Source organism: Cyanistes caeruleus, unplaced genomic scaffold (assembly GCF_971803275.1).
Source record: "Cyanistes caeruleus unplaced genomic scaffold, bCyaCae1.hap1.1 HAP1_SCAFFOLD_361, whole genome shotgun sequence".
Classification (NCBI taxonomy): Eukaryota; Metazoa; Chordata; class Aves; order Passeriformes; family Paridae; genus Cyanistes; species Cyanistes caeruleus.
Window position 1 is genome coordinate 18,831 of NW_028256122.1, and position 15,752 is coordinate 34,582.

The following is a 15,752-nucleotide window of genomic DNA, read 5'->3' on the forward strand; positions in this document are numbered from 1 at the left end:
ACTTGGGAGTTGGGGTGCAAGTACAGGGCTGCAAGAGCCCCCTGGGCACTTTGGGCTGGCATTGAATATGAAGATTCCTGTGAAGCTGGGACATCCTGAGCAGCACAGCAGCTGCCTGGAGATGCAACCCTCATGGGAACCTCCTGAAGTAGAGATGTCCTTGCCAGCCCCCAGCACCATGCCACCCCACCATGACACTGGTGGGTGCCACAGGGAGAGGTGCCAGGCACCCCATGCCCCATCTTGCTGGAAGTGGTGCTGCTGCCCACACCTTTTGGCAGGGAGCTCAGTGCCAAAGGTGACTTCTCACTGTGGAGGGTACAGCATGTCACCACGGCCAGAGCTGGATGACCACTGGAAGCTGGCGGTGAGGTAGAGGGAGGCAGCAAGAGGACCCAAAACACTTGAGAAGCAGAGAGCAGTGGCCTGCCAGGAGGTGCTGACAGAGACATGGTGCAGCCATCGTGTTGGACTCTGGTGGCACCTTACCATGGTAGTGTCGGTCACCTGGATGCTGCAGAGAGCAGGGAGGCTCAGACTTGCCAGGCAAGTCCATCCCTGTGACGTGCTGGCTGGTGGCCCAGGACCCCAAAGCCATATGTGTGAAGGGATGGGGAGGGGGGGGGACGATACACAACCTGATGCCACCAGCCACACCATGCAGCCTCCCTCTCAGTGGTCTCCAACACTGCAGGCAGAGCCAGGGCCATGAACCCCCAGCAGGTTCACCTCTGGAGGTCCAGGACCTCGTCCTCTGACCTCCTTCACTCCTGACAGCCTCCATCTCTCTTGTCACCCTTCCCTCCCCCTGTCTTGCCCCTGTCCTCCCCATGGTGACTCTGTAGCTGCCCCCCTAGTCATGTTGCAGCACCTCCTGCCCAAGTTCTCCAGCTCTCTACCACACAGAAGGTCCTCTTGCCCTACGGCTTCATGGTGGCACCAGCGCAGCCCTCTCCCCTCCTGCCTGCCATGGAGGTGACAGTCAGAGAGGTCTGCAAGTCTGGTGTGTTCTGTGGTGTTGTCCATGGCGTGTGCCACCCTCCTGCCCACCCTCCTGCCCGCGGCACGCTGCCTGCCTGCTGCCCCCAGCCCCTTCGCCTTGCCCTGGCTGCCTTCTCTTTAGTTTTGCTTTGCAGTGCTGCGGTCGCGCCCTGAGCAGTGACCTGGGATCCCGGCCGCTGCCGGCCACACCAGCCGTGCCTGGGGACTCACGGGTGGGAGCAGTGACCGCTCTCCCCCCTGTTGTGTGTCCCCCCCTTCTCTGGCAGGGCCTTTGTCTACCTGAGCAACCTCCTCTACCCCGTGCCCCTGGTCCACCGCGTGGCCATCGTCAGCGAGAAGGGCGAGGTGAAGGGCTTCCTGCGTGTGGCTGTCCAGGCCATCTCAGGTAGGAGAGAACCCCTCCCACAAAATGTGCCACTTGCATCCTCTGCACCCTCTGTGCTGACTCACCCTCATCCTCCTCTAGCGGATGAAGAAGCCCCCGACTATGGCTCTGGTGTGCGGCAATCAGGGACAGCCAAGATCTCCTTTGATGACCAGCACTTTGAGAAGGTAAGGTGGGGCCGGCTCTTGGTGGATGCCCATGGATCCCAGATCCCTGCCTGCCACCTCGGTGCTTCCCCATGGGGACCCCCAGGCTCCTAGAGGTGGAGGGAAAGGAATGTGCTCTCGGTCCACCAGGCAGACCAAGGCTCAGGCACCCACCAGTGCATCCTGCCCTTGCCCATGTCCCGGGGGGCTGCCATGGGGTGGGAGAGGGGAGCTGGAGGTGCTTGGATGCTTGGGATACTTGGAAGCAGGACCACCCTGGGGACCACCAGCATCCCTGAGCTCCCCTCCTGGCACAGTTCCAGTCAGAGTCGTGCCCAGCGGTCGGGATGTCTCGCTCGGGGACCTCTCAGGAGGAGCTGCGCATAGTCGAAGGTCAGGGGCAGGTCAGCGACGTGGGTCCGTCCGCCGATGAAGTCAACAACAACACCTGTGCAGGTGAGGTGCTGTGACAGGCAGTTTGGGAGTGGGCCCCTGCACCCAGCCTCTTGCACCCTTCCTGGCATTGACAGCCCACTGCCCCAGTGGGGGGCTGCTGGCAGACAGAATCACAGAATCAGAGTCAGCTAGGCTGGGAAAAGCCTTAGGGTTCAACCTATGACCTGACACCACCTTGTCAACTTCCATGGCACTGAGTGCCACATCCAGGCTTTTCTTAAACACCTCCAGGGACAGTAACTCCACCACCTCCCTGGGCGGCCCCTTCCAATGCTCAATCACCCTTTTTGTGAAGAACTTATTCCTAATGTGCAACCTAAGCCTCCCCTGGTGTAGCTCAAGACTGTGTCCTCTTGTCCTGTCACTGGTTGCCTGGAAGAAGAGAACAGCCCTTACCTACAGCCTTAGGCTACAACCTCCTCTCAGGTAGTTGCAGAGCATGATGAGGTCTCCCCTGAGCCTCCTTTTCTCCAGGCTAAACAACCCCAGCTCGCTCAGCTGCTCCTCACAGGACTTGTGTTCTAGACCCTTCACTAGCCTTGTTGCCCTTCTCTGGACATGCTCCAGCATCTCAGCATTGTTCCTAAATGTTCCTAACACTGAGGGGAAGACACCCTGCCTTGCTAAGGGCCTTCTCCTCCCTGCAGCAACCCCAGAGGATCTTCTTCTGGACAGCCCGGAGAAGCCTGCACCGGACGGGCCGCTGGAGGTGGCTTTGGATCACCTGAAGCTGGGCAGCATCTTCACTTTCCGTGTGACAGTCCTGCAAGCCTCCAGCATCTCTGCAGAATATGCTGACATCTTCTGCCAGTTCAAGTGAGCCCCTAGTGCCCCCCAGCCCTGCTTCTTCCACCAAACTCCAGCCATCATTCACCTGGGGGCTCATGGTGAATTTGGGAAGTTTCCTTCACACTCTGAGCCCTTTGTGGATGGGGAGGCAATACCAAGGGCTGTGAAATCTGCCCAAGCACTTGTTTAGTCACTAGCAAAAGGCAAGGAGAGGCTCCCACCACCTTCAGGAAGTCCTGTGCCAGCCAAGGGTGCAGACAGCAGCACCAGGGGGAATAGGCTCTATTGTGGTCCCTTGCTTTCACTCCTCTCCCTGCTCCAGCATATCCCCACCCCACCCTGAACAACCTTCCTTCCCTCCACAGCTTCATCCATCGCCATGATGAGGCCTTTTCAACAGAACCCTTGAAGAACACAGGACGAGGGCCACCCCTGGGCTTCTATCATGTCCAAAATGTGCGTACCCCTCTTCTACCACCCCTTTGCTCCTGCAGCTGCTGGAGGGCCATTGACTGGGTCCTCTCCCAGGGAAGCAGATTCCTCCTGACTTTCCCAGCACCTCACAGACACCCAGCTAAACCAGGCTTAGACATGGTGGACATGCAGGAAAAACACCAAAAGCCACTGTCGTCCACCTGAAAAGGCTGAGATTTCACTGCAGTGATCTTGGTGGGGAGAGAATCCCTGAATGGGGGGAGGAGAGGGTGAGGGGTGCAGGGGACTGACAGACCCTTCCACATCCCAGGTGCTATTGCTGGCTCTACCCCCTTTCCCAGCTAAACTGCACTGCCAGTGGCTCAGCAGCTCTTTCTCTTCTAGATCGCTGTGGAGGTGACAAAATCTTTCATCGAATACATCAAGAGCCAGCCAATTGTGTTTGAGGTGTTTGGCCATTACCAGCAGCACCCCTTCCCACCTCTCTGCAAGGATGTCCTCAGGTGGGCACACCTTGGCCACCCCCAGCCTCTGTCTGTGCTAAGGGCTTCTGGTGCAGTGGGCTGCCTGGGGACCCAGGGTGGCCCCAAGGCACAGGTGGGGCTGGCTGGGTTTGGGGGTCCCTGGAGATGCTGTAACCAAGCTGCTTCTGTCTGCAGCCCACTGAGGCCATCCCGGCGCCACTTCCCTCGTGTGATGCCACTCTCCAAACCAGGTAGGGAACCCAGCCTCCTACTCTTGTGGCCATCCATAGTTCCCATGTTGGGTGGGTGTCCCCTTCCCCAGAGGGACCAGTTAGGACCCCAGAGGCACCACAAAATGTACTATGGGCTGAAGCACCCGAAAGCCCTAGACACCCATTTCCACATGGTAGAATGGGGAATTCCCCATTTCCACAATACTCAACAGATGGAAAGCCCCCATTCACCTCCTGCAGAGCAGCAGGGAAGAGATTGCTTGCTCTGGGTGACTCAGGTGGCCACCCAGCCCCAATGTCCCAGAGGGGTGGCAGGATCCCTGCTGTGCTGAGACCCCAGCTGTGGAGGTTTGGCTAAAAAACAATGGTCTCCCTCTGGTTGTTCCCGGGCAGTGCCTGTAACAGCACTGTGTGTTTTGGGATATGTCCCCTGCCAAGCCTGCAGGCACACTGTGTGCATCCTGGGCATGGGTGAGGCCACTCTCTCAATGACACCCCATGCTGGGGCAAGGGAGAGGCATGCCAGTGACCAGCAGGGTCCCTGGGATGAGGCTCTTGTTGCTGCCTCTGTGCGTGCCCTGAGATCCTTGACTGCTCTGCCCGTTCCCTGCCATCATAGGCCTCACTCCAAGTGCCAGCAGCAGGCTCAGCCTCTTACCTGTCTTTTCTGACCCACTGCAGTGCCTGCCACAAAGCTGAGCACCATGACTCGGCCCAGTGCTGGCCCCTGCCAGTGCAAGTACGACCTGATGGTCTTCTTTGAGATCTGTGAGCTGGAGGCCAATGGCGAGTAAGTGGATAGTGAGGGAGAGGGAGAAGGCAGCAAGGGATTTGCCCAGTGCTCAGCACCTCTGGGCAGGCTGGCAGGATTCTGTGTCATGCTGCAATCCTCTCTTCCAGCTACATCCCTGCTGTTGTGGACCACCGTGGAGGCATGCCATGCCATGGGACCTTCCTCCTTCATCAGGTACTCTCTGCCCAAGATGCTGTCCTTGCTGACTCCTGCTGGGACCTGCGTTAACTACTGTCCCTTCTCTCTGGCCTTGTGGGTCTCAGGGCATCCAGAGGAGAATCAGTGTCACCTTGGTGCATGAAACGGGCAGCCTCATCCACTGGAAGGAAGTACGGGAGCTGGTTGTGGGTAAGCCAAGCCAGCCCCCAGCCCACTGAGCTCCCAGGCATCCTCTCACACTGTTTCTTGCCCACATTCTCATCTTCCCACATGGAGCTTTATGCCTTGTCTCCCCTCCTGCCCTGCAATGGTAAAGCAGCAGCTGCCTGGCAGGTGACAATGGGACACTGCAGTGGACCTCAGCCCCTGCCACCATGTCCAGGAGCTGGATCTCTGGTGCTGAATGACCAGCAGTGGCCTGAATGGCCAGTGGGGTGCAGGCAGCCTGCCCCTGCCTTCACAGGGACCCTCACAGGGCCACTGCCTGTCACCTCAGAGGCAACTCTGTGCTGCGTTTGCAGGTCGAATCCGGAACACCCCAGAAGCAGATGAGTCACTCATTGACCCCAACATTCTGTCCCTGAACATCCTCTCTTCTGGGTACATCCACCCCTCCCAGGATGACCGGTGCGTGATGCTTTCTTTCTTGCTCTTCCCCTGCTGTGGTGAGGGATGGAGGGGTTGAGTAGCAGCCCCTCTCTCCCCTGGAAGGCTCTTGGCCCTTCTGCTGACCCACTGCTGCCTTCAGGCAGGTTTTTTCTGAAGCTGCATGAGGTCTTGGGGTACAGGGCTGCCAACCCCCTTCTTCTTCCTCCCCAAGGCCTCGCTGTGTTGGGGAGGGCACTAAAGGGAATTTGTGTGTGGGTCCTGCTTTCTGGTGCTGGCTGTGATGGGCTGGCGCAGGGAGGCAGTTGGTGCTGGTGCCAGGAGGATGTCCCAACTCCATGGCTAGAGGAGGCTTGGCTGTTTGTCCTGTGTCCCAGCAAAGTTGCTGGAAAGGGCACTTGGCACCCATGGCAGATCCCTATCTGTGTGTAACTAATGCAGGAAAGCCATTCCCACCCACTGTGGGTCTTCAGGGATGCCCATCCCTTCCTGCCTATCCCAGGGAGCTGTCATAGAACCACAGAGTGGTTTGGGCTGAAAGGGACTTTAAAGATAATTCCATTCCTAACCCCCTTCTACAGGCAGGGACAGCTTCCACCATACCAGGTTGCTTAAAGCTGTCCCCACTGTAGGTTTGGCAGGGTGTGAAAGAATTGGGACCAGAAGATTTTTATCTCCAAGATCTCCCTGGTGTGAGTGCTGCAGTGGCAGGGGGAGTCATGGGTACAGAGGGCAGAGCTGTGCTCTGCACCAGGGCTACTGGTGGAACCTGGGGGACCGGTGGGGATCTCTGGCTAGAATGTGTGCATGCAGGCAGCTGTGACAAGACGGGGCTGGTTGTTGCCAGCGCTGGGAGCAGCAGGACTGGTCCTGCTGTGTGCGTTGTGGTCATTGGTGTAGGAACATCCTGGCCCTGGGGACCCCTTTTTCCTTCATCTGCTTTGTGATCACCACTGTGCCAAGGAGGCCTGTCCCCACTGTTTTTGGGGGAATGATGGGAGTCTGGATAGGATTTGGCACCCTGAGCACTCTCAGGGCAGCTCCTGGACACGGCAGAGCAACCTGCACAGAGTATCTGGGCAGCAGAGGTGAGTCCTGGGTTCAGCACTCATGCAAGTGCTGGACCAGGAGACTTTGTCACAGCCTTGGGTATACAGAAGGAAGCCAGATGGGTATGATCAGATGAGGAGGACCCAGCCACTGGAGCAGTGGTGTTTTTTTTGCTGGGAGCTGGGTGGCTGTGGCTCCCGCTGGCTCTTGGGGCTGCACAGTTTTTGGTCAGCTCCTGATCTGTTTGATTGTCTCATCCCAGATGCAGCCATATGAGATCTTCAGCATGCCTAAGGTAGCCTGGCAGGAGGGATGTGCCTCCTGCTCTTCCTTCCGCCCCATGAGTCCTGCAGGACAAGGGGACACAGCTCAGTCTGGGGGAATACTTGGGGTGTGGAGTAAAGTGTGGAGACCCCACTTGGGGGCACAGACTGGTGCACATGTCATATCTGTCCCATATCTATTCCGTGGAGCTTGCCCATGACGAGGCAGGGGGAGGAGGGGGTGGCCAGCTGCCTGCAGAGCACTAGCTGCAATGCCCCCCACTTCCACTCCACATGCAGACGTGCATGCTTCACCCTGCAGCTGTGAGGACAGGCAGAAGGAAGGCAGAGAGCAGAGCCAGTGCCCACTTCACCCTCCTCCCAGCTGCTTGCGCTCCCCGCTTTGCTGCCTTGTGCCACGCAGCCTCCATTGCCTGGAGCAGCCCTGGCTTCCCCTCTGCAGCCTCCCCGGCGCCCTGGAGCCACTCAGGCAGAGGCTGGGAGAGTGGCTTAGCTCTCTCCTCAGCACGCATCCATCCCTGCATCGAGCGCCCAGGGTGGAGGCGCGGGGGGCAGTACCTGGTGTCCCCCCTCGCTTCCCTCAGCTGCTACTGCCCATCTAAGCCCACACTAACCATGTGATTGTTTTGTGTTTTCGCAGGCAGTTTCTTGATTCGGATATGCCTAGGTATTATTTGTTTCCATTGGTTTTTTTTCCACCTCTCCTTCTTCTCTCCTTTCTTTCTTTCTACCCCCTTGCCTCGGCACGCTCACTCCCGCCAGAGGCAGCACTTGGACATCCAGCCCCTCATCCCTTCACATGCCCCATCCCTCCTCCCTCCTGCGCTGGCACCTCTTGCTCACTCGACCCCTTTTGCTGTTCGTTTGGGCCACGCTCTGGCTGGCTGCCGCTCCCCCTCGCACGCCTGCGTCTCCATTGCCTGATTTGGGTTTTATTCTTGCTTTTCTACTTTGCTGCTCTCCCATCTTTTCTGACATCTGGCACCGAGTGTGCCGGACCCTCCATTGTCTCCTGCCCCAGCCCCAGCTCAGACCCAGGTGCTGCTTGGAGTAGGGCTGGTGAGGACAGTGGAATTTTTGGGGCTTGTCCTGCCCTTTCCTGGGCACCTGGTAACAATGGCAGCGCTGCAGTTGGTGTGGCAGCAGCCGCCCACCCTGTGCACGGTTGTCCTGTGTGTGTAGGGCAGCGTGTGTCCGTATGCAGGTGTGACAGCGGGTGCATACGTGGCACAGACTGTTGTGCCCCCGTGTAAAGGGGCAGTGGCTGTTTGGGGACTGCAGGCTTCAGCTGGGACCACTGGGTGAGCCTGGCATATTCACAAGAGATGCCAGATTTGTGGATGTGCCACCAGCCTCCGGATGGGAGCATTGTTGAGGCCTCAGGGAAGGGGCCCACCACTGTGGCCCATGGCAGAAGAAGAGGGGCATGTGCCTGGGAGACAAGGGATGGAACGTCCTGAGTCCTGGCACGTAACTTTGTGTCTGAAGGTTGTCCTCCTGACAAACTCAAAGCTGGTTATGCTCAGATGTCCGAGGGCAGAGCTGTCCCTGCAGCAGCATTCTGTCCCCTCCCAGGATGCAGGAAATGGGATACAGCATTGATCCAGCCTCCCACTGTGAGAGATGTGGGCTCACATTGGCACTGCCTGTGGTCTCTCAGCACAATGATGCTTTCCTTGTGGACCAAGGGATGGGCCTAGGAGTCACCTGCTGTGTGAGTGGCAGTGGGATATCTCATCCCTCCAGCTGGCACTGTCCCAGGAGACTGCGCTGGGTGGGAGCTCCTTGCCCTGGAATGGCACAGGGGCAGAGTTAAAGGCATGGGGAGCACATGTGCTTCCTTCCCAGCTGCTGGACCATGAGGAAAGTGGGAGGCAGAGGGTTCTCACCCAGGCTGGTAAGCCTCTGTCTGCCCTCACTGAGCTCCTTTTGGTTCCCATTTTGGGTTCAGCGAGGCTGGAGCTTCCTTGGCCAGTGGTGCTATTATGTGTGAGTCCCTTCAAGAGGGGCTCTTCTGACCTGTCGTTTTTCTGTGTGTGTACATGTGTGTGTTTGTCCTTGGGTCACCTTCCACTTATAGCATTTCGCTGGGAAATGACACTAGGTATTTCACGCGCACCTGCTCGGTCTGGTCCCTCCTGCTTTTCTCTTTTTCCCCTTTGCCTCCTCCCTTTGCTTTTTGCTCTTTCTCCCCTCCCCTGAGGCTCCTCTTCTCCTCCTCCTCCTTGGGGAGCGCTCTTTTCTTAAGCAACCTGTGTCTGCAAAGCAATCCTTCGCCTTGGCTGTGTCTCACTCACACTGGTGGGGTTATGTATTTTATACACCTTTTGAAAGCGTCACTCTCCCTCTTCTTCCAACATGGGGGATATTGCAGTCAAGAACCTCTCCCTACTCCTGCTGGCTGCCCTGGCTCTTGTTAAAATTGCTCCTCAGCCACCTGGATGCTGCTTCAGGGATGTGCTGAAGTGTTCTCATTGAGATACAGCTGAACCACAGCTTCTTGAGGATGCTCAGGCGGGAGCCGGGGCCGTGGCAGCTCTGAGCAGTTTTGGGGAGTGGGTGTACCATAAAGCCAATGCTGACCCCGGAGGAAGCCCAGGAGTGGTGCAGGGGGTGAAATGGGGATCCCCCGTGCTCTCTCACTGGAGCCACCTCCTGCTTCCTCACCCTCAGTTGCTCAACCCAAGGAGAGCAGCTGCCACTCTTGATATGGGTGAGCTGTGCCATCCTCCCCAGGATCCTGTAGGCATGGGTGAGTGGGACCAGGTGTCCCCTGCTCCTTCTCCCAGCCTGGGAGCCATGGAAAACACAGCAAAGGGGCCTGAGGCAGCAGAGGGGGAATGGGGCTGGCAATGAGGGTAGAGCAAGAGCCAGGGGAGGGAGCCTGACAGGGGCCAGCCACCATATCATGGTCCCCAGCTTCTCACTGGGGCCCAGGGATGGCAGACAGGGGCAGCCCTGGGGAAGGGGACCTGGCTGGTGGGGGGGCTGTGCTCCCAGCGGTGGGCTGGTAGCACACCCCTAGTGCTGATCATCCTCCCTCCTTTCCCTTCTGGCCATCATCACCCAAATGGTGACAGCTGCTCCTGGCAGGGACTGGGAGGTGCTGTGCCCCAGGCTGGATGGTGGGGACTGGCCCAGGTGCACTGGGGGTGGCAACCCCTGCTCTGAACACAGGGGTGGAGCATGAACCCTCCTTCGCCCTCCTTTGTCTTCCTAGCCTGTTCTGCCTTGCCTGCACCCCATCTAAGCCCCCCACTCCTCCCGTGGTCCCTCGTCCCCAAAACCCCAGTCCATTGGCCATTTCAAGGGTGCCATGTCCTCTTCCCACCATGCCTTGTGCCCTTTGCCTTGAGCCTGTGCCCTCTGGAGTGGCTGTCCCCATCTGTCCCCACTGCGCATGCATGTCTGTGTGTCCTTGCAGGCCTGCTGCAGCGCTGTGGGGGGGACAATGACATCTCCTTGCTCGCCTGCCAGGGGTTCCAGATGGTTTTACTGGCCCTGCTGGTTTTTTTTGGCAGGACTTTCTACCAGTTTGAGGCAGCGTGGGATAGCTCCATGCACAACTCGCTGCTGCTCAATCGTGTTACTCCTTACCGGGAGAAGATCTACATCACCCTGTCAGCTTACATTGAGGCAAGGACCTTGGTTGGGGTCACTATACATCAGCAAAGTCTGGTATTTCCCCTGCTGTTGGGGTGCAGCCAGTGTGAGCCCTTCCTTAGCTCGTGGTTATGGGGTGCAGGGTTCAACTTGGTGCTTGGGGGCCACATGGGACCCCAGGACTGGAATCTGGGCACAGGGGTGGGAGGGACCTGCTGGGCTGCCACCCTGCAGCACTCCTGATGCCTCTCTCTGCCCTACTGCAGATGGAGAACTGCACTCAACCTGCCGTCATCACCAAAGACTTCTGCATGGTTTTCTACTCCCGGGATGCCAAACTTCCTGCCTCACGCTCCATCCGCAATCTTTTTGGCAGTGGCAGTCTGCGGGCTTCTGAGAGGTACCAGGGCGCTCCTGTTGGGGACAGGAGAGCCATCACCTAGGGACTGGAGCTTTTCTAGGGCATCCCAGCAGCCTGGCTAAAAAAACTGGGGAGTGGGGATGGGACAAAGCCAGTAACACATCTCTCTTTGCTCCCAGCAACCGCGTGACAGGAGTCTACGAGCTCAGCCTCTGTCGTGTGGCTGATGCCGGCAGCCCAGGTGGGTGCCACACCTCTGCCCAGGTATTCAGCTGGGGCAGGGAGGCACAGCCAGGCCTTTGGGTTAGGGGCTGTGCGTCTGTCCCCCCAGCTGTGTGTCCGTGCCCACAGGCATGCAGAGAAGGCGCCGGCGTGTTCTGGACACCTCTGTAGCCTATGTCCGGGGAGAGGAGAACCTGGCTGGCTGGCGGCCCCGCAGTGACAGCCTTATCCTTGACCATCAGTGGGAGCTGGAGAAACTCAGCCTTCTGCAAGAAGTGAGAGTCTGGGCTAGAAATGGGCTGAAACATTGCAATTCACAGCTCCACTGGTGCTGGGGAGATCCCCCACCCTGGATGGCACAGCCATCTCGGTTGTGGGAGGAGGCAGGAATGAGACTGTGCTCCTGTGTATTGCTGCTAGCCAGGTCCCAGCAGATCCAAAGCTAAGGAGTAAATGGGGTTAAGGGGGGCCTGGGTATGGGGGAAAGGGCCACCCCTGATTCTGAGTGCTTGTGCTCAGGTGGAGAAGACAAGACACTACCTGTTGCTGCGTGAGAAGCTGGAGACGACCCAGCGCTTGGGCATGGAGACCCTGTCCCCATGTTCCAGTGAAGATTCTGAGTCCCGAAGCAACTCCTGCATCTCCTCCCCACTCTCTGCTGATGGGGCACCTGAAGGCCGTACTTCTCCCCCTGAGACCCCCAGCGAGAGGCAGAAGGAGCTGGCTGTGAAGGTAGCATCCTGCAGCAAACCCAGCTTGCCGGGATGAAGCCAGGAAGTGGCTTCCAACAAGGCAGCTCAGGGTGGTGGGGGGAGAAAGCCCAAGAAGAGTGGAAGGTGGAATGTGCCTCATGCTCCACTGTCCTCTTTTTCTCTCTGCAGTGCTTGCGCCTGCTCACGCACACCTTCAACAGGGAGTACAGCCACAGCCACGTCTGCATTAGCGCCAGTGAGAGCAAGGTACTGCTGCTGCCCCAGGCTCTGCTGGGCTGGTAGGGCCAAGGAGGGGTGTGCATCTGGCAGGGGAATGGCTGGGTGGGGGCCAGATGGGCACTATGGCACAAGTCATGTCTCCTCTGGGGTGTCTGCTCCCTCTGCTTGCTCTGTTTTTTCCCAGAACTGGTGGCTCTCAGAACTATGCCAGGAGAGGACCCTGCCAGCCAGGGGTCTTGCATCTCCCTGTCTGAGCAGGAGCCTGCTCCTTTGCATGTGCCTGGCTTTGTGCAGAAACTCTAGTTCACACCTCCATTACTCCACAGCTGTCTGAAATGTCCGTGACCTTGATGAGAGACCCTTCCATGCCAGCTCTTGGGGTCACCACTCTCACCCCCTCCTCGACCTGCCCGTCACTGGTGGAAGGATGTTACAACGCCATGGAGGTCAGGTAAGAAGCTGGCTGGGAGGTTCTGGTGACATATGCCAAACAGAGCAGCTGAATCACTGGGACATGGTCCTTGTCTATGGATGTTCCCTAGCCATCACTCTTCCTACATTCCATCCTCTCCTCCTTCCCCAGACCCCCCCAGGTTTCCTCCAGGGCAGAGAGCCCCGATCTGGAACCTGTGGTAGAAGGAGAGCACAAGAAGTCCCCAGCCCGCCGGCCTGAGGAGGAGAAGGAACCCCAGCGGTTGCTGGTGCCCGACATCCAGGAGATTCGAGTCAGGTAGGAGCAACTGGGGCAGCCACCTATGGGCAGGGAGTACATGCCCTATCATTGCCACTTCCTCATGGTCTGTATTCCACCCCTTGATCCATTCTGCAGTCCCATCGTCTCCAAAAAGGGCTACCTGCACTTCCTGGAGCCTCACACCAATGGATGGGTGAAACGCTTCGTGGTGGTCCGGCGTCCATATGTCTACATCTACAACTCAGACAAGGATGCGGTCGAGAGGGCCATACTCAACCTCTCCAAGGCCCAGGTGGAGTACAGTGAGGACCAGCAGGCCATGCTCAAGGTAGGGCACTGGGAGCCAGCCCCACTCCTCACTCAGCCCCATTGAGTGAAGGACTAAGCTCTTGCTCTCCCCTCACAGACCCCGAACACATTTGCGGTGTGCACGGAGCACCGGGGCATCCTGCTGCAGGCAGGCAGTGACAAGGACATGCACGACTGGCTCTACGCTTTCAACCCTCTCCTGGCTGGATCCATAAGGTACCAGGGGCAGCTGGAGGAAGGGGGATGCAGAGAAGCCATTGCTGGAGGGCTGCAGGCTCCCAGTGCTTTCCCTGCTGCAGCCCCCATCCAGGTGTGGGGAGCATCTCCTGTGGAGAGTTGTGCTTGGACAGGCTTTCAGCTAACAAAACTTGGACCATATTCATTTTGAATTCAGCTCGCCCACATTTAAGTGCTTCAGTCTAGGGCCAAATTCCAGGTGGTACAGAGGTGTTGTTCTGAGCTCAAAGCAACATTCATGTGTGGTGGCAGGGCCACTGGCCTGTCACTGTTCTTGAGACCATCCCACTGAGTTTTTGGGACTTAAGTTAAGGAAACTTTCCTGTCCAACCATCCAGGAGCCACTCTGGGAGTCACACAGGCACCACCTAAGCTGGGACTGAGGCCCCTTCACAGCAGGTGGCTCCAGTGAGCTGACAGGGGCCTTGCTTGACTTTCTACACTCACCACACACGCTCAGGGCAAGGTATCCTGACTGGCTCAGTCACAGGTTTCCCATAGCGGAGACTCTGACATCTCGAGCCTTAAAATAATTTAATCACGGTGCAATAACAAAATAACATCTGGAGCTGGGTGCCTCTGGGAAAGGACCCTGAACAAAGGAAACCCTGGGCTTTTATACCCTCTTAGTCTAAGGGGACTCTTCCTGTCCCTGTCACTGTGAAGGACTCACAGTGTCCTTCAGCTGGCTTTGCCGCAGGTCTCTGTGCCCTTTTTTATGCAAACGATCAGCAGTTCACAGACTCTTGCCTCAGGCTCCCACCCCTGCAGCTCAAATCGAAGCTGCGCACCAAGCTACTGTACTGAATGTTTTCATTCCTCAACAAGACAATCTCATGGACTTTTTGAGATCACCACAAGTGGCAGGACTAGGGGAATAGGAATAAATGTACAGAAATCTGTGTGCTCTGGCTAAAGAGGCTTTAATTCTATGTCCCTCCAGCTGTCTAGATTCAAGTATCAGCCTGGAGGTAGGACACTGGGAGTCCAGACTTCTCCCTGTCCACATCTCTTAACACCTTTTGTCCCTTGTTTTCCAAATCAGATCCAAGCTGTCCAGAAGGAGAGCAGCCCAGATGAGAATCTAACCTGAAAAACACCCTCCACTTCATCCGTCTGCTAACAGGATCAAGATAGCTGATTCTGTCTGAAGACTCCCCATGTTAATATCTGATCTTTCACACCATCTGCTGCCCCAGCTCTCTGCTCCATGGAAGGACCTGTCTTGATTCACAGCTTCACGGGGGAAACTCACTTCTGTTTGTAGCTGCAAAAGCCTGGACCTGTCTGGGCAGGGTCCCTGTGCACGTGCCATCTTCTGCCTGTCCCTCCATGGGTGACCTTCATATCACACCATCTAACACTCCAAAAAAGGTCCCTATCAGAAGGAGGGAGTGAGAAGGGTGGTTTTGTCTAAAAGCTGGTCTTTGATCTAGAGAGATGGGAATGCAGGGCAAGCTCAGAGCTGGGAGAGCAGGAGGAATTGCCCTCAGGTGAAGGGAAAGTGGTAATTTATATGTGGGGTTTCCCTAATTTACTGGTGTTTCTGCAAGAGACAGCAGAGTAAGATCAGGTGTCAGTACTTTAAGATTATATTTATAAAATATTTATTTCTATTTACATCACAAAAATACCGTAAGTTGAGTCCTGGCCCTCAGCCAATGCCTCCCCCAGGCAGGGGAGAGCCTTGCTGGTGGGCTGAGGTTCCGGAGATGCCTTCCCCTGGCTTGTGCCTGGCAGCAGCGCAGCTCTCACCCTCACTCTACGCCCTTCCCCAACTATTTGCTTTGCCATCCCCTGCAGCTTAAAACTACTTTTCACCTGAGCAGCGGCCAGACAGCCCCCACCATGTCTTCCCAAAGAAGGCAATTTCTACCTGTCCCATCTACCTCTGGAAGGGAAGAGCCCACAGTTTCAACTGGCCAGGGCACCCATGTCCCTGCAGATGGGTCACTGCACTTTGGAGCTTGGTCCTACTGGAGGGAAATGGAGAGCTCTGGCTATGGCTCTGTCTGTCACACCATGCTGGGCTACCCTTTCCAACCAAGAGCACTTGGGCCACCTCCACTGTTCCAGCCTGAGACCCCCAGGTGTCACATCCGAGGGATTTCCCACTCTTAGGCCAGGATGCCAAGGATCCCAACCCTGCAGGGAGTGTGGAGGTTCAGTTGGAATGGGAAAATTCTGCAGGAGCCATGACTAGGAATGGCCATCCCACCCTACAGGATCTTTCTTGTCCTTTCCCAAAAGGGCTTGCACATCTCTTCTGCTCCTAGCAGGATGACAGACTCAAAGCAGATCAAATGGTGTCAGGGTGGGGATGGGGCTTCTTTTTTCTGTTCTAGCTGGTGTTTTCTCACTCTTCCTCTGCTGCAGAAACAAGCACCCACCTCTTCCCCACTCTGACTCCATCAGCATGTTTATCTGGGGGCTTCTCTCATCAGAGGTGTTTTTGCTGAAAAGACCTCCAGCCACCACTGCTTCCCACCTCCTCCAGCAGCAGCTCTCTCTCTTCTCCCATTTCTCACCCATGGTTAGATGTTTTTGTTCAGGGCTTCCCAAGTGGCCAGCAGCATCTGGCACAGCTCTGTG

At 57.1% G+C, this 15,752-nt stretch overlaps 1 protein-coding gene across 1 annotated transcript in view; it reads left to right on the plus strand.

The window, feature by feature from the left end:
• Positions 1 to 14,791, plus strand: part of LOC147645405 (kinesin-like protein KIF1A) — a gene marked incomplete at its 5' end in the record, with an annotated part of 30,422 nt that extends 15,631 nt beyond the window's left edge. Inside the window, 24 exons of the mRNA XM_086874650.1 lie at positions 1,269 to 1,387; positions 1,469 to 1,554; positions 1,851 to 1,989; positions 2,637 to 2,805; positions 3,144 to 3,234; positions 3,598 to 3,716; positions 3,873 to 3,928; positions 4,592 to 4,700; positions 4,811 to 4,877; positions 4,967 to 5,051; positions 5,384 to 5,489; positions 7,443 to 7,469; positions 8,883 to 8,906; positions 10,324 to 10,438; positions 10,672 to 10,805; positions 10,946 to 11,007; positions 11,118 to 11,263; positions 11,508 to 11,720; positions 11,870 to 11,947; positions 12,247 to 12,371; positions 12,504 to 12,650; positions 12,750 to 12,942; positions 13,021 to 13,139; positions 14,206 to 14,791. Of these exons, the coding sequence (XP_086730776.1) occupies positions 1,269 to 1,387; positions 1,469 to 1,554; positions 1,851 to 1,989; positions 2,637 to 2,805; positions 3,144 to 3,234; positions 3,598 to 3,716; positions 3,873 to 3,928; positions 4,592 to 4,700; positions 4,811 to 4,877; positions 4,967 to 5,051; positions 5,384 to 5,489; positions 7,443 to 7,469; positions 8,883 to 8,906; positions 10,324 to 10,438; positions 10,672 to 10,805; positions 10,946 to 11,007; positions 11,118 to 11,263; positions 11,508 to 11,720; positions 11,870 to 11,947; positions 12,247 to 12,371; positions 12,504 to 12,650; positions 12,750 to 12,942; positions 13,021 to 13,139; positions 14,206 to 14,248 (2,572 nt within the window). The remainder of the gene's footprint in view (positions 1 to 1,268; positions 1,388 to 1,468; positions 1,555 to 1,850; positions 1,990 to 2,636; positions 2,806 to 3,143; positions 3,235 to 3,597; positions 3,717 to 3,872; positions 3,929 to 4,591; positions 4,701 to 4,810; positions 4,878 to 4,966; positions 5,052 to 5,383; positions 5,490 to 7,442; positions 7,470 to 8,882; positions 8,907 to 10,323; positions 10,439 to 10,671; positions 10,806 to 10,945; positions 11,008 to 11,117; positions 11,264 to 11,507; positions 11,721 to 11,869; positions 11,948 to 12,246; positions 12,372 to 12,503; positions 12,651 to 12,749; positions 12,943 to 13,020; positions 13,140 to 14,205) is intronic.
• Positions 14,792 to 15,752: the final 961 nt, after the last annotated feature.